This window comes from Rhodnius prolixus, unplaced genomic scaffold (genome assembly GCF_049639745.1).
Source record: "Rhodnius prolixus isolate KJV_2025 unplaced genomic scaffold, Rpr scaffold_8, whole genome shotgun sequence".
NCBI lineage: Eukaryota > Metazoa > Arthropoda > Insecta > Hemiptera > Reduviidae > Rhodnius > Rhodnius prolixus.
The window spans coordinates 34,564,813-34,592,797 of record NW_027411593.1 but is presented as its reverse complement, the minus strand read 5'-3'; the positions used below and the strand labels follow the sequence as shown (position 1 = coordinate 34,592,797).

General features: G+C 35.7%; 2 protein-coding genes and 1 long non-coding RNA gene across 7 annotated transcripts in view; 1 reads left to right on the top strand and 2 right to left on the bottom strand.

Moving 5' to 3' along the window:
- LOC141451280 (uncharacterized) overlaps window positions 1-15,101 on the bottom strand; it is a 39,382-nt gene extending 24,281 nt beyond the window's left edge. The window contains exons 1-2 of one of the 5 annotated variants that reach the window (XM_074122545.1): window positions 12,881-15,101; window positions 2,909-2,974 (exon numbers count right to left, since the gene is read on the bottom strand). In XM_074122545.1, the coding sequence (XP_073978646.1) occupies window positions 2,909-2,974; window positions 12,881-15,050 (2,236 nt within the window). In that variant the 5' untranslated portion in view covers window positions 15,051-15,101. Of the gene's footprint in view, window positions 1-2,908; window positions 2,975-7,132; window positions 10,281-12,812 lie in introns of those variants that run through there. The other 4 variants (XM_074122546.1, XM_074122548.1, XM_074122549.1 and 1 more) reach the window with 4 other exon arrangements.
- On the top strand, window positions 1,943-5,116 carry LOC141451299 (uncharacterized). Its single transcript, XR_012456673.1, has 3 exons — window positions 1,943-2,188; window positions 2,859-3,006; window positions 4,694-5,116. It is a non-coding gene; the product is annotated as an uncharacterized lncRNA (long non-coding RNA).
- The window catches only part of LOC141451510 (uncharacterized), a 45,647-nt gene continuing 32,743 nt past the window's right edge, over window positions 15,082-27,985 (bottom strand). The window contains exons 9-14 of the mRNA XM_074122948.1: window positions 22,287-26,774; window positions 20,373-22,211; window positions 18,459-20,297; window positions 16,661-18,383; window positions 15,210-16,444; window positions 15,082-15,162 (exon numbers count right to left, since the gene is read on the bottom strand). Of these exons, the coding sequence (XP_073979049.1) occupies window positions 15,082-15,162; window positions 15,210-16,444; window positions 16,661-18,383; window positions 18,459-20,297; window positions 20,373-22,211; window positions 22,287-26,774 (11,205 nt within the window). The remainder of the gene's footprint in view (window positions 15,163-15,209; window positions 16,445-16,660; window positions 18,384-18,458; window positions 20,298-20,372; window positions 22,212-22,286; window positions 26,775-27,985) is intronic.

Sequence of the window (27,985 nt, the reverse complement as noted above, 5' to 3'; positions counted from 1 at the left end):
GATTTTGTATCTTTCTAGGACATCTTTCAGGTTGAATCTGCTAGCTAGTGCTGCCGATTTTGTTTTTTTGTTATATGGGTAAGAGTGGGTATAGATAGCATTGGCTTGGGCCATACTCAATAATAATAATAATCAATTTAAAACTTTCCCATAAAAATTCAGCTTAGGGGATATTCTTAGGGGAGTAGTTAGGCTTTCCCTAAAGTGCTATTACTTTAGAAGTATTCGGTTCTATGTTCTAAAAAGTGTCAAAATTCCAAAATTGGAAAACATCTGTTCACAAGAAGTGCTACTTACTTAATTTTGTTTTGGCAATTTTCGCGAAATTTTTTGTTTATACAGCAAAATTTCATGTCAAACATTTAAGAATACCACCATTTATTCTTTTTTTTTTTTTAACCAAGTGGTAGGTTAATACGTTTTTATCGAACTATCTAATAAACATAAACATAAATTTGAGAAATGAGAGAGTAATGTTACATTTCATAATAATGAAATATATGCGCTTATTGAAAATAAAAAGGGAATTAGTGAAAAAGGTACATGCTTTCTTAATTTTTAGAGTAATAAAAACATTTAATATTCGGGAAATGTCTTCTTGAAATAAAAGAAAAACAAATATAATTCGTGTTAAACAAATGAAATAAAATTCACATGCATCACACTGAACATAGAGATAATTCAAGAACATTGCTGATTTGTTATGATACGATAATTAGGAGCCTATTGTGTAAGTGATCGGTTAATTTTTATATAAAATAAGTCAAGCGAACAAATAGTGAAAACAGTTCAAGAAAAATAATAATGAATAACTTTATTTTCTCCAACTAATGTAATCCTAGCTGGTGAAAGATTTTTAATTTTTATAAATGGTTAATAACGTTAAAATATTTTCATACCTGTAGAATCCAAAATTTATATAATGTCAAAAAGTTATAATTAATTAATTTCTTCATCATTATAATAAATTCCTATATCGGTCTTCACTATTTGTGATTTAACAGTTAAGTGGTTTAACATTAAAATTGCAGAATGCGTAATTGCTTCAACTTCTGTGAATTAAATGCAACCAAATAGTCCAAAATAGATGTTTCAATTTTGTAAGCTCAACATAGATTATGTTATTTATAAGCTAGCTAAAGAGTAAAATCTTTTTAATATAACTGAACGGTATTGTGTTAAACGATATTTATTAATAAAGAGGTAATAACAATAAAAAGTGATTTGATAGCTCATTTTAGTTTTAGGCAGTATCAAACATGTCAGTAGATTTCTTTTAATAGAATTACTGTTTATTAAGTACGAGTATATTAAGAAGTATATTGTGTAAGGCAGTTTGAAAAAACACTAATAAGGAGAACAACTTGTAAGTTAGTATGAATTAATTATTAATATTAAGCTTCGTTTTTATTTTTAATCAAATATTGAAAGAACTGATATGATTATCTCATTGTCTCATTAAATTATATCAGAACATAAGGGAGGATATCATAGATTAATCTTCGTAGCACGCATGTTAATTGATACCCCTGACCGGTTCCGGACTTTTATTCATCAACAGAGGTAGATTAATCTTCAATCAATCAGAATAGAGAATAAGACTTCACTTACGTTCCCATCACAACTATACTTGCTGACTGATGAAACTCCAAACTGCTCAGGGAAGCAATAAACTTGCATGCTACGACCGATAAAATAGACTATAATATCCAGCCCACTGCAGACCTAATTCATTTCCAACCTAACCACATTTTCAATAAGGGAGAATGCTAAAATAAATAATAATAATGACTACAATTTGAACATATACTTGCATAATACTGTACAATATGGCAACTTTTAAGAAAAAGACATTGCTTGTTCACACTGTCACATGTAGGACGAATTAAATCATATGTATTTACCACCACCCTCCGATACAAGGCGCTACATTACCGTGCACGATATTTTCAAAAAAGAGTAAGATTTTTTTTTTAATTTTTTTTTTTTGGCCTTATTGTACAACGCAAATTAGCAATTGGTAACGTGTACTTGCGATTAATTTAAAGTTGAACAGTCGGATTTAATATGTGTTACAGAGGGGATATAATTTATTTCTTTTATATTGTTATTTTGTTTGTTCGGATGTAGTTGTATAGTTCTCGGTAGATGTCTGTATGATGCGTCAGTACAGTGTGTAAATCGGCTGGTAAGAGTAAGATTACAATAAATATTATACAATAAATAAACCCCGACTTAGCAAAAAATTTCACAATGTGTGTAATTTCTAGGTCTTAGCTTAGTCATTAGCAAATTTTTGCTCATACTCACTTACACAATGAAAATTCTTCAAACAACTACAGTCTCCTCCCAAATATTGTCACTTGAAAACCGCAATACTTAAGTCACAATGGATTTCATATTCCCTGCGTGTAAATGATTAAAACTTTCGATTAACTGCAACTGTATGTGCCTTTGAAACATAGGTAGTAGAAACTGTTCGAGAAACGCAATCGATTGTATCAAACCAACATTAACTATCTGATCCAGTTGATTCTTTTTGAGAGTTATTTTAAAAACAGTTTGAAGATTAGTTTTCTGTTCAAAAATTTAGAACTCATAAAAGAAAAAAAAAAACTCTTCGTACATGTCTCCTCAAGTGTTTTGTCAAAGCTCACCTTATTATTAGTATTATTTAGAAAATAAATATTTAAAAATAAAATAAAATATAAAGCTTAAAAAATAATCGCATGCGACATCATAGATTCCTGGCTTATACTTTTTGTTTTATTATTGTTTCAAATATAATTCATTTTTCAAGCTGTGCAGGTGAAGAAGAATTTTTTTTTGTAATTATTGATGTTTGAATTTTGTTTCAGCTCTCTGCGAAACATGTAAGAAGTAAGAATTCAAAAATATCGTAACTTACTCTGTATTTTGGTTACATCTACTGGCTTGCGCTGGGAGATTTTTTCTCCACTTGTGCTTCTTTCTTCTGAAAAAATGTTTATGTTAAAAATGCATTAGGTAAATATTATTGTTCATTAGTTTTGTTATGTTAAAGGATTATTATTTTTTATTAATATGGAATTAAGGGTGAAACAAAAGTATAATGTACTATTGAAATTTTCTTTTTAATAGTTATGTTAATAAATGTCCCTTATTTTTTATGTTTGATTGAAAATCTTAAAAACATTTTTTGTAGGAGCGTAATAGAAGATAATTAATGGCATTAAGCGACTTAATTATTAATTTTATGCGGAAACTGAAAACAGTGGCGTAACTTCTTTAACCAAAATAATTTTCGAAAGTGTTTATAACTAGGTTTTTTTTTATCTCACAAGTTTAAGCTTTACTACTATTTGAATCAAAGCTTTCTAAACAGTGGGCTGAATTTCTTAACTTCCAGCAGATACACAGCTCTCTTCTCAATTATCTGCTTCGGAGATTGTGCTAATAGTGCTCGTCTTCGGCTATTTTCTCAAGCCTTCAGTAAGAGGAGTCGTAAATGAAATAGATATGTGGATATAAAAAGAAATGTTCCTATATAGACAATATAACAGATGTACTCTCTGTAAATGCCATTTTCATAGAGGATACATTATTTTAAAGATAATGAGTTTAAATGTAATTAGAAAAGATTGTGTATTCAAAAAAGATAAGAAAAATAAGATAAACCATTTTTTAGTAACAAAAATTGCTTTTATAGCAAGCCGATTTTAGGGTTAATGGGTAAGCTGAAGAGAGATTAGGTTTCACATTTTCTACATTTCTTTCGAGACACCAATTAGTCTCACGGTAAGATTGGGATGCAAAATCAAGCGCAGTTTAAATAGGCAGAGTATGAATGAGTAACTGAATGTATTTCTTTGAAATTGATCAATTTTTATTATGCATATTTCAAAAAAACTTATTTAGAAAATAAGGAACATTTATTATTATTTATCAAAACTAGTGTTAAAAAACAAAAAAGGGTTTAATTAAGATAACTTAATAATGAATATTAAGAGAAAGAAGTTAATTAATTTGCTTAGATAAGTTCGTGTTTTTGAAGAATTAGCTTTTTTTTGGTTTTGTTTCGGTCACCTCTCAAATATTTTTTTCTTGTTCAAACATGTACAAACAGGTAAGTTATAAATTCAATAAACAAATTATTTTACAGAATTAATAAAATAAAAATTATTAATATTATCAATCCGATAATTCATCATCATTAAAAAAAACGTAAAATTGGCTTTTATTACATGCAAATAATCAATGTAATATGGAGATGAGCGTACTTCTAGGTGAAATACTATCAAGTAAAATATGAAAATTAACATCAATTTGCAAAATTAGGAAGAACTTCTTTCCCTTAAATATTTAGGTAAGTACACCCTCTATCCAGCATTGATATTCGGAGAACAGAAACAGATTCCTTGAAAGAGAACTCTTGATGCAATGGCTATCTCTTCGTTTTTAAATTAAACATAAATTATTTAATTTTAAGTTTTTTGAAGCCGGCATATTGTTGGCACTTTTTTATTTTTTATTATTTTTTTGATAGATTGGAGACACAAATTAGATAATATATCTTTGCTGGATAGTGGCACAGCACTTCATAAGTTACCATATTATTTCTGGTTAATAAAAATATCTAGTTAATTTGGAATACTCTAATGTTAAAATATTTCACTACAGATATATAATATAGTTATAAATTATTATATTATAGTTGTATTAACTCTTGGGTAGTAAGTTTGTGGAATCTGGATACAATACACACAGTACATAGGTTTACATTAGGAATTTAAATTACCAACGTATTTATTGTAAAACACAACTGTGAGTGTCTGTAAGCATGCAATACAAGATGAAGCCACACTACACACCAGCTAGGATGAAATAAGCAAACCATAAATGTAAAATACGGTATATTACCAGAAATTAGAGAGTATATGGAAGAAGAAATTGATACTCATCAGAAATTAGTCATAGCGTTAAATTTACACAAAAATTAAATCTACGCCAACATCAATAAAATTTTGTAATCCAATACTAAATACATAATTCTAACAGCAATAAAATAATGAAAATTCAAAAAACAAAAAATACAAATACAATAAAATGTAAAATAATAAGAGATAATTTATTCTAATGTTATAGCACTAAACTTGTTTAAAATTTTAAAATAAATTATGTATAAGTAAATAAATAAACAGAAAAAGTCGAAAATACAAAAATATGTAAACATTATTCGATGATTTTGGTGTGCAATTGGAATATTTGTAATTATTAAATGGTACAAACTTTTTTTCCTGACTTTTCGAAACAAACTTTTAGCTTCTTATAAGTAAAATTGTGAAGGTTGGTTTGTAGAATTTTCATTAAAATAAGAAATATTATTAGTCGAATTCTGATTAGTAAAGAAAATAATTTTGGACCAGCTTTTTATTAAAAATAGTGCAGATACATGCAGAATTTTTGACCAGAACTTCATCCTTATTAGCCAGAAGCTTTCTGATCAGATCAAGATGAGAAAACTGCTTCATGAGAAAGTACGGACGACATGGATTAATTAGGTAAGGATAGATGATCTAGTTTTCTTTTCGAAACTGGAAGCAAAAAATACAGATTTGAAATACTTCTGATTACAACATAGTTGGATCTAGAAAGGGTATGCTATCATTATTTTATTGGAGTTTAGAACATTTGTTGGAGAGTGAAGAGAAGTTTTCTCCGTCAACGAACAGGGTTCTATAACAGGATTAAATAAGGAGATTAAGTGAAAACACGACTTATAACCTTTTTCATACTTAATATTCCAATTCCACAATGACTTTTTCAAACGTCGTTTTTCTCAATCAACACTATAATTCTATAATATAAATAATACCACAACATACCCAAACCAACCTTATTGGCACTAAAGGAATATTCTTGTATAATATCGTTTCTATGTTTTACAAATAATGTTATCTACGTTATAGTACCTGCTAGGAGTATTATACTTGAATCAAATGCATTACCTTTAACTTGAGATTATGAGATCAGTTAATTTAAAATGAAAACATCCCCAAGTTCCTTTCAATTTAATAAACGTGATTTTATTAAATCGTACCTGACACTTTTTCAAAATAGGTTCCTAGATAAGTACTAATGCGGTTTTATGACTTATTCCTTGCAAAAGCGGCTTTAGTGGTTGTCTTGGTCACGATTTCTCTACATTATTGCACATCGAATCCAAAGGCGACCATTTGTAGCCCAAAAGTTGGAGTTAATAAGAAAGTAGAGATAAACACAAATCAATTTAAGGGATAAAGCCTTTCCAAAGATGAAACTAAGAACAAAATCTATGGGTATATATGTAGCATGGATAATGTACATGGATAATATGGATATAAGTAGCCATCCCTGCAAGGAGGCAACGCATAAACAAAAAATTGTGAACGCAATGGCTTCATACAGTTCCTGATACTTCTCTAATGTCCTAGAAACGATTTGATGAACATTCAGTTTTGTCCACCAGTTTCTGGGAAGTACAGATAAATCTTGGTCCCTCTACCTTTAGTCCAATATACTGTTCTGAGGATAATAAACTTTTTTAAATTCCCTGGAATATTGCATATAGGGAACTATTGTTATTTTATGTAGGCTATCTCTCGTTTTACGTTTATTATTTATAATTATGACGCGTCTATCTCAATGGTCATTGACATCCGAAGCCTTTTCAGTGTACTGTGTTAGCTTCTCTTTAGGACAACACTTAACCATCAACTAACAAATAAACGGTAAGAGGCTCCTAATTAGAGAAAATATAAGGGCACATGTTGTAAACTGCACGGTTTTCACGGCGTCTTCATAAAGTTTAAAAGAATAGATTTTTACGCAAGGGGCAAGAAGAATTTAATTGATTCTTACAGCATAGTTGTTGGTCTATTATTTTGGTTGAAACTGCCTTAATGGTTACATATAAATTATAACATTTGTTTCATAGTTTATCGAGTATATAAGATACTATGGGATAACTGCGGGTGATTAATTCACCCTCGATCCCTAGATGCTCAGATTTAAAGAGTATTGCACTACCAAGTATAAACTCCAAATCAATCAAATAATTTAATCAAAACCATACTACGGATAACTGTTCGGGAACAAAAGTAGCTAAAGTTACCCCTCAAATTACAGATGGACCGCCTTTTAGAATGCCATTTACATGAAATGCCTTCTGTTGATTTATTGAAACTCACTGAACTGTCTTCTGGCGCATTTCTGTTCTTGATCGCATGATCATCAAGAGGGGCAGCAATTTCTTCAACATCAGTCGTTGGATCAGGCTGGTTGTCAAAATTTTTAATATGTAACGATTCAACACCTTCCAAAGGAAATTTTCTCGAATGTTTAATATGCACTACAGACATATGGGTCTCCAAGTTTTCTTCATCAGTAGAATATACATCATTGGACAGTTGTTCTTCATCCATCGAGCCTAAGAGATCTTCACTGTCTGTATCATTTGGCACGGGAATTGGTGACAGTGTTCTAATTTTTGGTATTGTCTCATTTAGTTGTTGTTTTGTCTCTGTAGGAAATGGTCCGATACCTTCTTTAGCTGTTGTAAAACTGTTCATCGCTTTTATTTCCGGTGTTTCTGCCGCACAGTATCCACTGTACTCATCGTCTCCGTCAAGGTCGGAAAGTATGTCAATGTCCGTACCAGTTCTTTCAATTGCTTCAGCGCTTTCGGCTTGAAGATGTGGTGTTTCTGTATCACTTAGATCTTCAATATCTGTTAGACATTCCTTTATCACTAACTGAGGACTTTTACTATAATTTATGTTCACCTTCCTAAAACTCTCTTTATGTTTTTGTAAATCCAATTCTTCTGTATCGGTAAGTGGTTCTTGAATATCTAATTTTATTTTCAGTTTTGATTTATCAATCACACTTTCAACATTTGTTACAATAGTATTATCTAAGTACAGAACTGGCGTAGGAAAAATTTGTTGATTTGTTTCTTCGAAGCCTGGAAGATCTTCAGTATCAGTATGATCGTCTGCATCAATGTTGCTGCTAATTTTTAAATTTTTAATTGAAGACGTATTCCTCAACGGCATTATTAGTGATACATCTCCTTTGTCATTTTGACTGGACAAAACAAGATCAGATTTCGATTCAGGAATATAGCATACTGGTTTAACATCTTCAAAAACGATATCTTCATCACTTTCCTCGGCAAAAGCTTCAACATCGGTTAAATGTCCAGTTTCCGTTAAGGCAGGTTTTAAATCATGCCTGTTACATTCATGACCGCTTGGAATTTGAATCTTTTGCCATTTCTTCTCCGGACTATGTTTCCATGATTTCATCAGTTGACAGTTATTGAACCTATCACAATGAGTTTGGGATTTCTGGATGAAATTTTGCCTTTTACCTTGATATTTTTTACTGCCTTTGGTACGTATATTATCAACTTCAATTACTTCAGTGTCTGTGGCATTTATTTCTTGAGGTTTGCTCACTAACAAAGCTGCTTTTCTCATGGTCGACGATTTCATTTCTTTAGTACAAATATTACTTAGTTTTTTTGGAATATTCTTAATTTTTTCCTTAATTTGCCCATCTTCATCTGAATCACTAGTAAAACTATCTGACAAATATCTACTTGACTTATTAGTTGCACACATTTTTTTTATATTTGTTTTATTTTCATTATCTGATAAAAGTATTTCTGTATCAGTAAAACAATCTTTAACTTTTGACTGTACTGTTAAAGTTTTATTTTCTGAGCCTGGTTCTGGAGTTTGGGATGGGGTAATCTTTTCAATCGTAACATTATCTATAATCGTAGTAAAATTTGATGTTTGTAAATAATCGTTTGAAATATCACATTCGTACTCTATTTCATTAATATCTGAATCAGAATCATCAAAATTTTCAATATCTGTACGATAATTATCTTGGTCTGATTTATTCAATTTCAACTTATCAAATGTTATAGTTTTCTGCAATTTTGATGGTTCTTTAAAGTTAGTGATTTCTTCACAATTCATACCAATATCGAATACTCTATTTAACGATTCTAGCGAATAGTTTGGGGATACAGTTTCATTAGAATCTTCATCATTAGAACCTTCAACATCAGTCAACGCTTCTTCTTCGTACTTTACTGTTTGCATTAGAGGCGTTGATTGTGATTCTAAAATTTCACTGTCTGTCACAATATCAGAATGAAAATCAGATAGTAATTCATTTTCAGAAGTATTATCTGCCGTACTGGACACACGAATTTCTGGTATTGGTTTATACATTTTCTTTAACAATACTGAAGAATAGTAACTATTGCTGGTAATTTTTATAAAAAACCTTAAACAAAACATTTTCAGTTCAACAATAAGTAGAAAATTTATAATACTACTAGTCTGCCAGCACTTTTACTAATTTATTTTTCATTTTGTTTTAAACAGATCTAGAATAAACTATTTTTAATTATCCTCTAACAATAGATTTTAAAGCTGCCTATTGGCTCCCATACATGTTTCTATATTAGCAGCGTAAATGTTTTTATTCTAGTGAGGTACGTTTGTTTAGGGCCTAAAAACCCGCGATAAGGCACTAAGAAACAAGGCTTTACTTCCATTTTGATTGTCTTTTAGTACTCAGCACGAAATTAAAATATTAAAAAAAAAAAATTAAAATATTGTTAACTTTTAGAAATTCAGTATTTCAAGGGAATGTCACATTTTGGGATCTTCTGAATATTTAGAAAATAATTTAGCAACCTGGTTCTTTCAGTGTACGTTTATACACTCCCAAACCAATAAAATATCGTTAAGTTTTAAATTGAGATTACATTTAGCTTCCTTCTGGATATTTTACCAGAAAGTAAAGTTTCATTTAAAAATTCAGCAACCGAAAGAATGACTTCATTGTTTTCTGCTATTCAATTTGATTTTTTTATACCTGATCGAATAATTTTGCAGACAGAAAAGAGAATTCGTAAATGTATTGGCCAACACTTAGTTATGTTGGAAGTTCCTGCTAGGCACCCTTCGATCATAGCTAGGATTGAGACACTCTCACATCCAATGGCATTGCACTTTCCGGAATCCTCTATCTAGGAAGGACTTATCATTGAAAATAGTTCACAGGAAATTTGGTCAGGAGAACGAAAACCTGTTTCACTTCCTTGGGAAATGCCAATATCAAGCCCTCTTAAAGAGAATTTTAAAATTTGGCGCTAGAAACTGGTAGTAGAGATTTCACTCGTTACGGCGCTAGCGTTCTTGAATGAAAAGGACTATCGTGTGGATTCCTATGGGCGCGAGGGTGCAAAATTGTGGCCAAAGTTATAAAGCTGGGGAATACCGTCTCTCCAGTTATAAGAAAGTGAACAAGGTATTTACGAAAATAAGTGAAATTCATGGGTTATTTTATAAAAACAAAAACTATTTTAGTAAAATGGTGAAGCATTTTTGATAACCTCTTCACTTTATTTAGTTTTTTAATTTCTTTTCAAGCTTTGATGTTAGTTAATATCATTAATTTCAAAACTCAAAAATATTTACAACAGCTATCAACTCAATTTGCTTAAATTTGACTGGATTGTAATAATTTCTCCTGCCAACCGGACTGAGATAAAAGAGGTAAGAATACTTGAAGAAATATTCCAATTAAAACTTCTAAAGAAAATAGTAATAATTGATAAGAAAATATTCTGTTTTTGCTTTACAACTAAACATTTATGGTTAGTTTATTTAAAAATTAAAATTAGGCAATGATTTTATGAACTAAGCATTTTACTAACTAAAAAATTACATTGCGTTTAGAATATATTTTAAAGAAAGTGTAGCAATGATAAACTTTGCCCATGATTTATGAATAGCTCAATTAAGTAATGTTGAATAAATATTATATAACAAAAAGTAGGCTTGATTATAATCGTTTAAAACTGAAAGTTCTTTTTAGTCAAACATTTTTTGTATGCCATTTTTTAAAATATTCTAATTTTTCTTCAGTCTTTCGCTTCATCTCAGTGATAAGGTTTTGACTTCCAAAAGGACCGTTAAATTTGAAAATTTTCGGGTTCGAGGTTTGATATACATTAATTTAGAACATTTTTTTTCCATCTTTTGAAGCTGTAAAGGTACCATAGAGCCTCTTAGCTGAAAACTCGTCCGCAAATAACGCGCTAATACATATGTATGCTCTGGGATAATGCTAAATAAAAGTAATTTATTTGTAATATTGAAGAACGGATAATTGTGCTAGTCTTGTCTACAAGGCTTCCTATATCTTGACTGCTAGGTGATTTTTTTTTTTTTTTTTTCTCAAGATTGGCTTGTTTAAAATAGGACCTGTATAGATTTTATGGAGCGTTTGAACTTGCTTCTTCCTTCCATTAGGCTAAACTTTTTTTTTTTTTTTGTATCCTACTTTGCTCTCTCTGGACAGGGACTGACATGATATCTCTACTTAAGCAATTTCTTTGGCCTCTTACTGTTAGTTATATAATTTATCCGGACAATAAACGGGACGAACGCAGGTTAAAAACTAGTGGGACATGAACTCGAAGCTTCTTAGTGATTACTTTTAGTGCAGGTTTCGAAATGTTACTATCTCTTTTGCTGGCTAGAAATGTTTATATGAAATCACAATTAAGGAATGTTTATTTCATCGTATTTCGTTTTGATAATTCATAAAGAGAAAACATTCTCGTTTGAATAACATTCATAGTGAGGAATTTGTAAAAAGGCACTTCGATATTTTCATTTTGAAAATAATACAATAAGGCACCTTCTAGTAGTTTCCTGTCTTTTTGATGCGTGGCCAAGTTGGTTGATTTCTCTGCAAAAGGACTTACAGTATTTGAAACATTGATACCTCTAAAAAAAAAAGTGGTAACAATAAACCTTTAATTTTTAGGCCCTTTTCCAAACCCTTGAATTTTGCAGAGACACATTAAAATCCGGTCAGTTTTGTGATTTATTTCTTGATTTTCATAGATCGAAGCGAAGCATTTAGATGGAGTAAAAAGAAATTAAAAACAAAAAGAAATTCCGAGGCTTTTCTCAATCTGATTGCTACTATCACGAAGAAAGAAATTATCTTAAATCTTCAGAAAAAATTGGTCTATAATTCCTGCATTATCTTAGAAATTATTGTTTCACTAATTGAATGGCAGATATGCAAATTCTTATACCTTTTTTATTTTCCAAATTGAAACACTCCGTCTTAAACTGTAATTTTAAATATTTTTAAGAATTATTTAATGGTTCATAATTTAACGAAATCTGATTCATCTGATTGGTAAATATAATTTTTAAGTAATTATGATTTTATTTTGGCATAAAGAAAAACTCGTTAAGAATTCATTACATTTCACGTTATTATAACATTTTTCCTTCCATTTCTTTAATTCATCCCCATTGAACTTTACCTAAATATTTTAACAGTTTAACTGATGGGAAAACAAAGTTAATTGAAAATTCGAAAAAAAATATTCAGATGCAAAACATCTTAGGTAAATGGGAAGTTGAATTCTTATTTGACTTTCCTTTATTTTTGCAAAATTATTTGTTATTTCTATTAATGATTTAAAATTTAAAAAAATAATAACGCTGTCCTTCCAAAAGTGTGAATTTACTGTTATTTTGTTAAATCAAATAAATTAATTTTTTTAACATTAAAAATTGATAATTTAAATCAACCCATATTAAATCTAATCCCTGAGTTTTTCTAAAGCCAACTTGATTATAATCAGTAGTCATGCAATGCGCCTAGATTAAGCTATTTTGTGATTTATTTATATTATGATTATGTGATGATGGTGATGTGGTGTAATAGTTCAATACCTCGAATAGAAGCGGCATGCTGTAAACAGTTGCTTCTCGGGATGTCAGGTCCAAAGGGGATGTTTTACCTGCTACTGAGATATCAGCTTCTTCTTCTGATGTTGTAGTCCTGTGCCATCTAGGTGGAGTTACAGATCTAACGTCAAGTATTGGCGAAAGTCTTTCTTCAGATACTCGCCTAGGACCTTTACCACTTCTTTCCAACAATGTGGGGCTAGATTTATGTTTGACTAAAGAATATTCTGCATCGCTGCTTGAACTTTCAACCTCAGAACCAGATCTAAGTTTAGGACTCATTACGTCTTGTGTACGTCGCATAAATTTTGGCGATATTGGAGAACCAGTAACGCGATGTCTTGATTCAAAACTAATATCGTGCTCAGAAGAAGAAAGTGGTAATGCAACGGAATCTGATAATGAGGAATCAGTAGTGTCAATTAATGATAATTCGTTTTCATATTTAATAATTTTTCTCAATGATTCAGGCTGTTTGAAGACAATCTCTATACCTCCTGAAGAATCAATGGTTCTAGTAAATACCTCAGAGGTTAACAACTGCACACTTCCTGACTGTGCTTTAGATCGCATACGGCTTGGACTTGAGGGTAAAGATATTGGACCATAAGTTCTTTCCAGGCTGGAGTGACGTCTTTTTTTTTTACTACTTGAATCTGTGCCACTTTTTCTTCTACCCTGGGCACTCACACTTCTCTCTGGGTCGTCATAGGTAACTGTGGAAGGTGCTGATGAAGCCCGTTTTACATTTTCAGAGGTTTCTTCCGATGTTTGAGCTTCTGATGTAATTTCAAGAGAGGTGCTTTGTAAGGATGAGTGGGATTTTGTACTTAATCGTTCAGCTTCTTCAATTGTTTGAAATTTCTCTTGCTTTAATTCTACTTCTAAACTAGTGCCTGATACTTTTTTTATTTTAATAAGTTGACTTTCTCTCTTTGGGGATTCATCTGCCTTTAGGGGTTTTCTCTTACTTTTCGCCGCCATTTTTGAAGATGAAGAAGTAATATCAACTTCTTTTTTCTTTAAACTACCGCTTCCTTCAAAAGATCCTGTCTTTTGACGTGCTTTTGATGCAAGAGTAGTTTTATACTGAGATGCACATTTTTCTGTTATACCAATACTGTTGGTAGGTTTCTTGGGTGAAGGAGTAGGCTGTGATTTCCTTAATGACTTTCCACCATCTGCGGATTTGGTAGACTCACTCTGGAGGGCTTCTTTCGGTTTTGAGATCGTACGTGTTTTAGTTATTCCATGTTTACTTTCTGTTGGTGGTAATTTTTCAGAGTCGGTATCTTTTTTCGTAATTTTCTTTCCAGGAGATGTTGAAGTACTGGTTCTAGTAGCTTTCATTACTTTTCTTTCGGGAGTTCCCAAAACCGAGGAACTTGCAGAAGAGGAAACTACACTTTTCCTGGAAATTGTTGAATCTGTTCGCTTTTCCCTTGAAATTTTCTCAACTTTCATATCTCTAGATACAGTTGAAGCCATATAACCTTTCACTCTTACAGATCGAGTAAAGGTAGGTTCGCTACTTGGCGCTGTTTTCTTGCTTTCTTGTGAGTAGCTAGTTACTTTTGACTCTCGAAGATCGGGCTTCTGTTTTGGCGAAAGTTTTTGTTTTAATTGGGCAGATTTTTCAGTTTGTTCCCTGAATACTGAAGGTTTAGTAAGTTCTGTTTTACGAGAATACTTCGTCAATCTAACGTCTTCTCTCTTATGAGAACTGATTTCTTCTTTTCTTCGAGGGCTGATTTGCTCCTTTCTGCGAGCCGTGGTTTCTTCTTTTCTTCGAGGGCTGATTTGCTCCTTTCTGCGAACCGTGGTTTCTTCTGTTCTTCGTGGGCTGATTTGCTCCTTTCTGCGAGCCATGGTTTCTTCTATTCTTCGAGGACTGATTTGCTCCTTTCTGCGAGACGTGGTTTCTTCTGTTCTTCGAGGGCTGATTTGCTCCTTTCTACGAGCCATGGTTTCTTCTATTCTTCGAGGGCTGATTTGCTCCTTTCTGCGAGAAGCGATTTCTGTCGCCCTTCGAGAGATTAGTTGCTCTTTTTTACGATCAGTGACTTCTACCTTTTTTTGTGTACTACTGGGAAAAAATTCTTTTCTTTGAGAACTGATATCTACTTTTATGTGAGGTGATATTTCTTTTTTGCGCATACCAACGAGTTCTTTCTTTCGAGGGCTAGTTCCCTCACTTCTAGTTGGGAACTTCTCTTCTGTCATTCGAAGGATAACTTGGTCTTCTTTTCGAGCACTACCAATCTCTTCTTTCTTTAGAGGACTCTTCTTTACAGGTGGGCGAGACTTGGCTAAAGATGAAATGTCCGTTGCTGTCCTAGTATGGGTGTCTTTTCGTTTATAGGACATTACCTTGGTAGCTACTGTCTGAGAAGGTTCAGATTTAGTTTTAGTCGTACTTAACTTCATTGAATCAGGTTTGGTTTTCCCGGCAGTTGTTTTACTTTTTACAAATTTATCTACCTGCTTTGCAGGAGATTTTGTCATGTGAATTTCTCTAGTTTTCAATGGAATTTTACTTTTACTATCTTCTATTTTTTTAACTTTTGCTTTAATAACGTTACTTTCCCTAACAGATTTTATACTCTTTTGAGTAACTGGATCTGAAGACGTGATACACTCGAAACTTTCAGGTTTGCTGCTCTTATCAGAACGGGTGGAAACGGTAACTTCAAGCAGATCGTCCGTCATATAAATGTCATCAACCACCAATGGAGAAATATATTGTTCACTAAATTCTTTCTTTACTTCACCCAAATATTTGGGTTGTCGCGAGATATCACGCTCCCCTGAAGGATAACTAAATTCAGAATATACATAAGTAGTACTTTCTGCAGCTGTACTGGCAGAAAATGCTGGCAAAACTGAAGAATCAAAATCTACGCCAGAAATTTCTGTCGGAACGCTAACCACTTCAATTACCGAACCCTCAACAAGCAAAATCTCCAGGGGTTGTGGCTGTGATATTGAAGGTCGAGAACTACTACCACTGCGCATTTCATCATCAGCAACAGGAAAGTCAGAGTCAACGTCCTGCACGTCAGAAGTGCTAGGTAAACGAATTGAAGAGGAAGCCTCACTAGGCAAATCCCATGTAACAACGCCTTCACTTTCAACTACATCGCCACTTGTTAGATCAGCTAACTCACTGGTGAACTCAGTCGGCGAAAAAGTAAGTGAAACTCCATCCTGTGAAACTACTTCTGAATCAACAATTTTTTCATCACTAGGAAACAATGGCTCCAATTTCCTCTCAGCCACAAAGCTCCCATCACTAATGCACGCCGTTTTTTTAACAGAATATTTAACAAAAGATGATTTATTATCAACAAAATCGTCATCAAATGAAATAAACTCAGTTACATTCATTTCATCCTTTGGTTCCTTACCTGGAGACAGTATTTTCCCTACTTGTTTCGCAGGTTCCTCTACTTTACCTAGATCCAATATTGTTGGACTTTCTTTACGCACAATTTCTTCAGATTCAGGCACTTTTATTACGTCTGCAGAATCATCTGCAGCAACCATTTTCGTTTCACTAGTTTTGTCTGTCACAGTCGGCTGTTCTACTACTCGTCTAGTCACGTCAACGCCTTCATCTGTGAAGTCAGTAACCGTCTTTTCTATTGTAACAGTTTTTAAAGTTAAGTCCCTAACTTCTTTAATTATTTGCTCTTTTAATGATTTTTCAAAAATAGTATCTTTAGTTATTTCAAAGGGAGAGGTAGCTATTTCTTTGGGTTCCTTAAATTCATCAACTTTCTTTTCAACCGGAATTCCTTCCATCTCTTTAAGTTCTTCTGGTTTTTCTTTACTAAGCAGCTTCTCCTTAGCAGGTTCCTCTACGGGTGTTGGTGAGCTCACAGGAGATTTCGCACCTGCTAGTTCCTTCTCTGGACTGCCCACTTTATCCACCGCTTTGGTTTCTATAACCGGAGACTTCACGCTCTCAGGGCTAGTTTCAGGTTCAGCACTCAATTTTTTCTTTTCAACTACATCAGGACTGATGACTTCCTTTTTAGGTTCTACGTGAGCAGGTGATAATAGTTCCGCTGTCTCCTCAGTAACTTTTAAATCGATTGTCTTACTGACTAATGTTACATCTTCACCAGTGGTAATTTCTTCTTCTTCGGTTACTGTCTCTTCAGGAACCTTTTCTTTAAGAGCTACATATTCTGGCACCTCTTTTAACGGTGATATCACGCCTGCTTCAGGCTCCTCTTTTTCATCTAGTTTGATAACCTCCTTATGGGTAGCTGGTTTTTCCTCTAACTCCGTTGGACTAATCTTCTCGCTTTCCAACGGAGCCACTTCTGACGCTTCTTCTGGCGAAGTGGGAACCTTCTTTTTGGGAATTTCATCCATTTTCTCGACCGTTAGGGGCTCTTCTTTTTCTGGCGCTACAGTCACTTCTCTGCTATCTAGAAGAGGTGATCTCTTACTTACTACTGGCGATTCTTCATCTTCTACTTCGTCTTCAACCATTTTTTCACCTTTTTCTGGTGAAATTATTCCTTCTTCAGGCACTAATCTCTTGTCATCTGTAATCACACGTTTTTCTTCAACACGCAAAACATGAGTCACCTTCGTAATTCTAACTCCACCTGGTATTTCTTCTGTTTCGGTTACAGGTGAACTTACTTTTTCCAATTTGGTTTCTACTATTTCATCAGGCTTGATAACTTCTTGGTCTGTAGGTTTGGTAATTTCCAGTTTTTTACCTTCTATTGGCGACAGTCTTTCCTCAACTGGCTGGACGTCCTCTGGCGATTTGGTTACGTCTAATTCTTTAACTGGTTCGATCTCGTATTTTTCTTCTGAAGGGATTTCCTCCCTTTCTGGTGATGGAATTTCCTTCTTGGCGAACTCTTCTATTTTTGTCACGCTTTCTTTCATTGGTGATTCAATTCCGGGCAATTCTTTAACTGGGGATACTTTCTTTTCCACTATTTCTAGCCCAGTAGCTGTTACCTCTGAGGGCTCTTCAAGCTCAGTGATTACTCTTTTATCCACCACAACAGTACGAGTTGTTGTTACACGTGTGACTTTTGTTACTGTTTCTTTCGTAATTGTCTCATCGTCCGGTGGCTTCATATCATCTGTGACGGAAACTCCATCTCTAGTACTGGCTTTTTCAAATATTTCTTCAGATGTTTCCTTCTCTACTACACTTACTGGTGATGGAGTTTTCTCTACGAATTCCGGTTGCTTCACTGGCGACGGTAATTTGGCCTTCTCTGGTGATTTTTCTTCCACTTTAGGTTTCTCTACAACAGGAGTAAGTTCTGTTACATCCTTTGGTTCCTTACCTGGAGACAGTATTTTCCCTACTTGTTTCGCAGGTTCCTCTACTTTACCTAGATCCAATATTGTTGGAATTTCTTTACGCACAATTTCTTCAGATTCAGGCACTTTTATTACGTCTGCAGAATCATCTGCAGCAACCATTTTCGTATCACTAGTTTTGTCTGTCACAGTCGGCTGTTCTACTACTCGTCTAGTCACGTCAACGCCTTCATCTGTGAAGTCAGTAACCGTCTTTTCTATTGTAACAGTTTTTAAAGTTAAGTCCCTAACTTCTTTAATTATTTGCTCTTTTAATGATTTTTCAACAATAGTATCTTTAGTTATTTCAAAGGTAGAGGTAGCTATTTCTTTGGGTTCCTTAAATTCATCAACTTTCTTTTCAACCGGAATTCCTTCCATCTCTTTAAGTTCTTCTGGTTTTTCTTTGCTAAGCAGCTTCTCCTTAGCAGGTTCCTCTGCGGGTGTTGGTGAGCTCACAGGAGATTTCGCACCTGCTAGTTCCTTCTCTGGACTGCCCACTTTATCCACCGCTTTGGTTTCTTTAACCGGAGACTTCTCGCTAGTTTCAGGTTCAGCACTCAATTTTTTCTTTTCAACTACATCAGGACTGATGACTTCCTTTTTAGGTTCTACGTGAGCAGGTGATAATAGTTCCGCTGTCTCCTCAGTAACTTTTAAATCGATTGTCTTACTGACTAATGTTACATCTTCACCAGTGGTAATTTCTTCTTCTTCGGTTACTGTCTCTTCAGGAACCTTTTCTTTAAGAGCTACATCTTCTGGCACCTCTTTTAATGGTGATATCACGGCTGCTTCAGGCGGCTCCTCTTTTTCATCTAGTTTGATAACCTCCTTATGGGTAGCTGGTTTTTCCTCTAACTCCGTTGGACTAATCTTCTCGCTTTCCAACGGAGCCACTTCTGACGCTTCTTCTGGCGCAGTGGGAACCTTCTTTTTGGGAATTTCATCCATTTTCTCGACCGTTAGGGGCTCTTCTTTTTCTGGCGCTACAGTCACTTCTCTGCTATCTAGAAGAGGTGATCTCTTACTTACTACTGGCGATTCTTCATCTTCTACTTCGTCTTCAACCATTTTTTCACCTTTTTCTGGTGAAATTATTCCTTCTTCAGGCACTAATCTCTTGTCATCTGTAATCACACGTTTTTCTTCAACACGCAAAACATGAGTCACCTTCGTAATTCTAACTCCACCTGGTATTTCTTCTGTTTCGGTTACAGGTGAACTTACTTTTTCCAATTTGGTTTCTACTATTTCATCAGGCTTGATAACTTCTTGGTCTGTAGGTTTGGTAATTTCCAGTTTTTTACCTTCTATTGGCGACAGTCTTTCCTCAACTGGCTGGACGTCCTCTGGCGATTTGGTTACGTCTAATTCTTTAACTGGTTCGATCTCGTATTTTTCTTCTGAAGGGATTTCCTCCCTTTCTGGTGATGGAATTTCCTTCTTGGCGAACTCTTCTATTTTTGTCACGCTTTCTTTCATTGGTGATTCAATTCCGGGCAATTCTTTAACTGGGGATACTTTCTTTTCCACTATTTCTAGCCCAGTAGCTGTTACCTCTGAGGGCTCTTCAAGCTCAGTGATTACTCTTTTATCCACCACAACAGTACGAGTTGTTGTTACACGTGTGACTTTTGTTACTGTTTCTTTCGTAATTGTCTCATCGTCCGGTGGCTTCATATCATCTGTGACGGAAACTCCATCTCTAGTACTGGCTTTTTCAAATATTTCTTCAGATGTTTCCTTCTCTACTACACTTACTGGTGATGGAGTTTTCTCTACGAATTCCGGTTGCTTCACTGGCGACGGTAATTTGGCCTTCTCTGGTGATTTTTCTTCCACTTTAGGTTTCTCTACAACAGGAGTAAGTTCTGTTACATCCTTTGGTTCCTTACCTGGAGACAGTATTTTCCCTACTTGTTTCGCAGGTTCCTCTACTTTACCTAGATCCAATATTGTTGGAATTTCTTTACGCACAATTTCTTCAGATTCAGGCACTTTTATTACGTCTGCAGAATCATCTGCAGCAACCATTTTCGTATCACTAGTTTTGTCTGTCACAGTCGGCTGTTCTACTACTCGTCTAGTCACGTCAACGCCTTCATCTGTGAAGTCAGTAACCGTCTTTTCTATTGTAACAGTTTTTAAAGTTAAGTCCCTAACTTCTTTAATTATTTGCTCTTTTAATGATTTTTCAACAATAGTATCTTTAGTTATTTCAAAGGTAGAGGTAGCTATTTCTTTGGGTTCCTTAAATTCATCAACTTTCTTTTCAACCGGAATTCCTTCCATCTCTTTAAGTTCTTCTGGTTTTTCTTTGCTAAGCAGCTTCTCCTTAGCAGGTTCCTCTGCGGGTGTTGGTGAGCTCACAGGAGATTTCGCACCTGCTAGTTCCTTCTCTGGACTGCCCACTTTATCCACCGCTTTGGTTTCTTTAACCGGAGACTTCTCGCTAGTTTCAGGTTCAGCACTCAATTTTTTCTTTTCAACTACATCAGGACTGATGACTTCCTTTTTAGGTTCTACGTGAGCAGGTGATAATAGTTCCGCTGTCTCCTCAGTAACTTTTAAATCGATTGTCTTACTGACTAATGTTACATCTTCACCAGTGGTAATTTCTTCTTCTTCGGTTACTGTCTCTTCAGGAACCTTTTCTTTAAGAGCTACATCTTCTGGCACCTCTTTTAATGGTGATATCACGGCTGCTTCAGGCGGCTCCTCTTTTTCATCTAGTTTGATAACCTCCTTATGGGTAGCTGGTTTTTCCTCTAACTCCGTTGGACTAATCTTCTCGCTTTCCAACGGAGCCACTTCTGACGCTTCTTCTGGCGCAGTGGGAACCTTCTTTTTGGGAATTTCATCCATTTTCTCGACCGTTAGGGGCTCTTCTTTTTCTGGCGCTACAGTCACTTCTCTGCTATCTAGAAGAGGTGATCTCTTACTTACTACTGGCGATTCTTCATCTTCTACTTCGTCTTCAACCATTTTTTCACCTTTTTCTGGTGAAATTATTCCTTCTTCAGGCACTAATCTCTTGTCATCTGTAATCACACGTTTTTCTTCAACACGCAAAACATGAGTCACCTTCGTAATTCTAACTCCACCTGGTATTTCTTCTGTTTCGGTTACAGGTGAACTTACTTTTTCCAATTTGGTTTCTACTATTTCATCAGGCTTGATAACTTCTTGGTCTGTAGGTTTGGTAATTTCCAGTTTTTTACCTTCTATTGGCGACAGTCTTTCCTCAACTGGCTGGACGTCCTCTGGCGATTTGGTTACGTCTAATTCTTTAACTGGTTCGATCTCGTATTTTTCTTCTGAAGGGATTTCCTCCCTTTCTGGTGATGGAATTTCCTTCTTGGCGAACTCTTCTATTTTTGTCACGCTTTCTTTCATTGGTGATTCAATTCCGGGCAATTCTTTAACTGGGGATACTTTCTTTTCCACTATTTCTAGCCCAGTAGCTGTTACCTCTGAGGGCTCTTCAAGCTCAGTGATTACTCTTTTATCCACCACAACAGTACGAGTTGTTGTTACACGTGTGACTTTTGTTACTGTTTCTTTCGTAATTGTCTCATCGTCCGGTGGCTTCATATCATCTGTGACGGAAACTCCATCTCTAGTACTGGCTTTTTCAAATATTTCTTCAGATGTTTCCTTCTCTACTACACTTACTGGTGATGGAGTTTTCTCTACGAATTCCGGTTGCTTCACTGGCGACGGTAATTTGGCCTTCTCTGGTGATTTTTCTTCCACTTTAGGTTTCTCTACAACAGGAGTAAGTTCTGTTACATCCTTTGGTTCCTTACCTGGAGACAGTATTTTCCCTACTTGTTTCGCAGGTTCCTCTACTTTACCTAGATCCAATATTGTTGGAATTTCTTTACGCACAATTTCTTCAGATTCAGGCACTTTTATTACGTCTGCAGAATCATCTGCAGCAACCATTTTCGTATCACTAGTTTTGTCTGTCACAGTCGGCTGTTCTACTACTCGTCTAGTCACGTCAACGCCTTCATCTGTGAAGTCAGTAACCGTCTTTTCTATTGTAACAGTTTTTAAAGTTAAGTCCCTAACTTCTTTAATTATTTGCTCTTTTAATGATTTTTCAACAATAGTATCTTTAGTTATTTCAAAGGTAGAGGTAGCTATTTCTTTGGGTTCCTTAAATTCATCAACTTTCTTTTCAACCGGAATTCCTTCCATCTCTTTAAGTTCTTCTGGTTTTTCTTTGCTAAGCAGCTTCTCCTTAGCAGGTTCCTCTGCGGGTGTTGGTGAGCTCACAGGAGATTTCGCACCTGCTAGTTCCTTCTCTGGACTGCCCACTTTATCCACCGCTTTGGTTTCTTTAACCGGAGACTTCACGCTCTCAGGGCTAGTTTCAGGTTCAGCACTCAATTTTTTCTTTTCAACTACATCAGGACTGATGACTTCCTTTTTAGGTTCTACGTGAGCAGGTGATAATAGTTCCGCTGTCTCCTCAGTAACTTTTAAATCGATTGTCTTACTGACTAATGTTACTTCTTCACCAGTGGTAAGTTCTTCTTCGTCGGTTACTGTCTCTTCAGGAACCTTTTCTTTAAGAGCTACATATTCTGGCACCTCTTTTAACGGTGATATCACGCCTGCTTCAGGCTCCTCTTTTTCATCTAGTTTGATAACCTCCTTATGGGCAGCTGGTTTTTCCTCTAACTGTGTTGGACTAATCTTCTCGCTTTCCAACGGAGCCAATTCTGACGCTTCTTCTGGCGAAGTGGGAACCTTCTTTTTGGGAATTTCATCTATGTTCTCGACCGTTAGGGGCTCTTCTTTTTCTGGCGCTACAGTCACTTCTCTGCTATCTAGAAGGGGTGATCTCTTACTTACTACTGGCGATTCTTCATCTTCTACTTCGTCTTTAACCATTTTTTCACCTTTTTCTGGTGAACTTATTCCTTCTTCAGGCACTAATCTCTTGTCACCTGTAATCACACGTTTTTCTTCAACACGCAAAACATGAGTCACCTTCGTAATTCTAACTCCACTTGGTAATTCTTCTGTTTCGGTTACAGGTGATCTTACTTTTTCCAATTTGGTTTCTACAATTTCATCAGGCTTGATAACTTCTTGGTCTGTAGGGTTGATAATTTCCAGTTTTTTACCTTCCATTGGCGACAGTCTTTCCTCAACTGGCTGAACGTCCTCTGGCGATTTGGTTACGTCTAATTCTTTAACTGGTTCGATCTCGTATTTTTCTTCTGAAGGGATTTCCTCCCTTTCTGGTAATGGAATTTCCTTCTTGGCGAACTCTTCTATTTTTGTCACGCTTTCTTTAATTGGTGATTCGATTCCGGGCAATTCTTTAACTGGGGATACTTTCTTTTCCACTATTTCTGGCCCAGTAGCTGTTAACTCTGAAGGCTCTTCAAGCTCAGTGATTACTCTTTTATCCACCACAACAGTACGAGTTGTTGTTACACGTGTGACTTTTGTTACCGTTTCTTTCGTAATTGTCTCATCATCCTCCGGTGGCTTCATATCATCTGTGACGGAAACTCCATCTCTAGTACTGGCTTTTTCAAATATTTCTTCAGAAGTTTCCTTCTCTACTACACTTACTGGTGATGGAGTTATCTCTACGAATTCCGGTTGCTTCACTGGCGACGGTAATTTGGCCTTCTCTGGTGATTTTTCTTCCACTTTAGGTTTCTCTACAACAGGAGTAAGTTCAGTTACATCCTTTGGTTCCTTACCTGGAGACAGTATTTTCCCTACTTGTTTCGCAGGTTCCTCTACTTTACCTAGATCCAATATTGTTGGAATTTCTTTACGCACAATTTCTTCAGATTCAGGCACTTTTATTACGTCTGCAGAATCATCTGCAGCAACCATTTTCGTTTCACTAGTTTTGTCTGTCACAGTCGGCTGTTCTACTACTCGTCTAGTCACGTCAACGCCTTCATCTGTGAAGTCAGTAACCGTCTTTTCTATTGTAACAGTTTTTAAAGTTAAGTCCCTAACTTCTTTAATTATTTGCTCTTTTAATGATTTTTCAACAATAGTATCTTTACTTAATTCAAAGGGATAGGTAGCTATTTCTTTGGGTTCCTTAAATTCATCAACTTTCTTTTCAACCGGAATTCCTTCCATCTCTTTAAGTTCTTCTGGTTCTTCTTTGCTAAGCAGCTTCTCCTTAGCAGGTTCCTCTACGGGTGTTGGTGAGCTCACAGGAGATTTCGCAGCTGCTAGTTCCTTCTCTGGACTGCCCACTTTATCCACCGCTTTGGTTTCTTTAACCGGAGACTTCTCGCTCTCAGGGCTAGTTTTAGGTTCAGCACTCAATTTTTTCTTTTCAACTACATCAGGACTGATGACTTCCTTTTTAGGTTCTACGTGAGCAGGAGATAATAGTTCCGCTGTCTCCTCAGTAACTTTTAAATCGATTGTCTTACTGACTAATGTTACATCTTCACCAGTGGTAATTTCTTCTTCTTCGGTTACTGTCTCTTCAGGAACCTTTTCTCTAAGAGCTACATCTTCTGGCACCTCTTTTAATGGTGATATCACGGCTGCTTCAGGCGGCTCCTCTTTTTCATCTAGTTTGATAACCTCCTTATGGGTTGCTGGTTTTTCCTCTAACTCCGTTGGACTAATCTTCTCGCTTTCCAACGGAGCCACTTCTGACGCTTCTTCTGGCGAAGTGGGAACCTTCTTTTTGGGAATTTCATCCATTTTCTCGACCGTTAGGGGCTCTTCTTTTTCTGGCGCTACAGTCACTTCTCTGCTATCTAGAAGAGGTGATCTCTTACTTACTACTGGCGATTCTTCATCTTCTACTTCGTCTTCAACCATTTTTTCACCTTTTTCTAGTGAAATTATTCCTTCTTCAGGCACTAATCTCTTGTCATCTGTAATCACACGTTTTTCTTCAACACGCAAAACATGAGTCACCTTCGTAATTCTAACTCCACCTGGTATTTCTTCTGTTTCGGTTACAGGTGAACATACTTTTTCCAATTTGGTTTCTACAATTTCATCAGGCTTGATAACTTCTTGGTCTGTAGGTTTGGTAATTTCCAGTTTTTTACCTTCCATTGGCGACAGTCTTTCCTCAACTGGCTGAACGTCCTCTGGCGATTTGGTTACGTCTAATTCTTTAACTGGTTCGATCTCGTATTTTTCTTCTGAAGGGATTTCCTCCCTTTCTGGTGATGGAATTTCCTTCTTGGCGAACTCTTCTATTTTTGCCACGCTTTCTTTAATTGGTGATTCGATTCCGGGCAATTCTTTAACTGGGGATACTTTCTTTTCCACTATTTCTGGCCCAGTAGCTGTTAACTCTGAAGGCTCTTCAAGCTCAGTGATTACTCTTTTATCCACCACAACAGTACGAGTTGTTGTTACACGTGTGACTTTTGTTACCGTTTCTTTCGTAATTGTCTCATCATCCTCCGGTGGCTTCATATCATCTGTGACGGAAACTCCATCTCTAGTACTGGCTTTTTCAAATATTTCTTCAGAAGTTTCCTTCTCTACTACACTTACTGGTGATGGAGTTTTCTCTACGAATTCCGGTTGCTTCACTGGCGACGGTAATTTGGCCTTCTCTGGTGATTTTTCTTCCACTTTAGGTTTCTCTACAACAGGAGTAAGTTTTGTTACATCCTTTGGTTCCTTACCTGGAGACAGTATTTTCCCTACTTGTTTCGCAGGTTCCTCTACTTTACCTAGATCCAATATTGTTGGAATTTCTTTACGCACAATTTCTTCAGATTCAGGCACTTTTATTACGTCTGCAGAATCATCTGCAGCAACCATTTTCGTTTCACTAGTTTTGTCTGTCACAGTCGGCTGTTCTACTACTCGTCTAGTCACGTCAACGCCTTCATCTGTGAAGTCAGTAACCGTCTTTTCTATTGTAACAGTTTTTAAAGTTAAGTCCCTAACTTCTTTAATTATTTGCTCTTTTAATAATTTTTCAACAATAGTATCTTTAGTTATTTCAAAGGGAGAGGTAGCTATTTCTTTGGGTTCCATAAATTCATCAACCGGAATTCCTTCCTTCTCTTTAAGTTCTTCTGGTTCTTCTTTGGTAAGCAGCTTCTCCTTAGCAGGTTCCTCTACGGGTGTTGGTGAGCTCACAGGAGATTTCGCAGCTGCTAGTTCCTTCTCTGGACTGCCCACTTTATCCACCGCTTTGGTTTCTTTAACCGGAGACTTCTCGCTCTCAGGGCTAGTTTCAGGTTCAGCACTCAATTTTTTCTTTTCAACTACATCAGGACTGATGACTTCCTTTTTAGGTTCTACGTGAGCAGGAGATAATAGTTCCGCTTTCTCCTCAGTAACTTTTAAATCGATTGTCTTACTGACTAATGTTACATCTTCACCAGTGGTAATTTCTTCTTCTTCGGTTACTGTCTCTTCAGGAACCTTTTCTCTAAGAGCTACATCTTCTGGCACCTCTTTTAATGGTGATATCACGGCTGCTTCAGGCGGCTCCTCTTTTTCATCTAGTTTGATAACCTCCTTATGGGTAGCTGGTTTTTCCTCTAACTCCGTTGGACTAATCTTCTCGCTTTCCAACGGAGCCACTTCTGACGCTTCTTCTGGCGAAGTGGGAACCTTCTTTTTCGGAATTTCATCCATTTTCTCGACCGTTAGGGGCTCTTCTTTTTCTGGCGCTACAGTCACTTCTCTGCTATCTAGAAGAGGTGATCTCTTACTTACTACTGGCGATTCTTCATCTTCTACTTCGTCTTCAACCATTTTTTCACCTGTTTCTGGTGAAATTATTCCTTTTTCAGGCACTAATCTCTTGTCACCTGTAATCACACGTTTTTCTTCAACACGCAAAACATGAGTCACCTTCGTAATTCTATCTCCGCCTGGTATTTCTTCCGTTTCGGTTACAGGTGATCTTACTTTTTCCAATTTGGTTTCTACAATTTCATCAGGCTTGATAACTTCTTGGTCTGTAGGTTTGGTAATTTCCAGTTTTTTACCTTCCATTGGCGACAGTCTTTCCTCAACTGGCTGAACGTCCTCTGGCGATTTGGTTACGTCTAATTCTTTAACTGGTTCGATCTCGTATTTTTCTTCTGAAGGGATTTCCTCCCTTTCTGGTGATGGAATTTCCTTCTTGGCGAACTCTTCTATTTTTGTCACGCTTTCTTTAATTGGTGATTCGATTCCGGGCAATTCTTTAACTGGGGATACTTTCTTTTCCACTATTTCTGGCCCAGTAGCTGTTAACTCTGAAGGCTCTTCAAGCTCAGTGATTACTCTTTTATCCACCACAACAGTACGAGTTGTTGTTACACGTGTGACTTTTGTTACCGTTTCTTTCGTAATTGTCTCATCATCCTCCGGTGGCTTCATATCATCTGTGACGGAAACTCCATCTCTAGTACTGGCTTTTTCAAATATTTCTTCAGAAGTTTCCTTCTCTACTACACTTACTGGTGATGGAGTTTTCTCTACGAATTCCGGTTGCTTCACTGGCGACGGTAATTTGGCCTTCTCTGGTGATTTTTCTTCCACTTTAGGTTTCTCTACAACAGGAGTAAGTTTTGTTACATCCTTTGGTTCCTTACCTGGAGACAGTATTTTCCCTACTTGTTTCGCAGGTTCCTCTACTTTACCTAGATCCAATATTGTTGGAATTTCTTTACGCACAATTTCTTCAGATTCAGGCACTTTTATTACGTCTGCAGAATCATCTGCAGCAACCATTTTCGTTTCACTAGTTTTGTCTGTCACAGTCGGCTGTTCTACTACTCGTCTAGTCACGTCAACGCCTTCATCTGTGAAGTCAGTAACCGTCTTTTCTATTG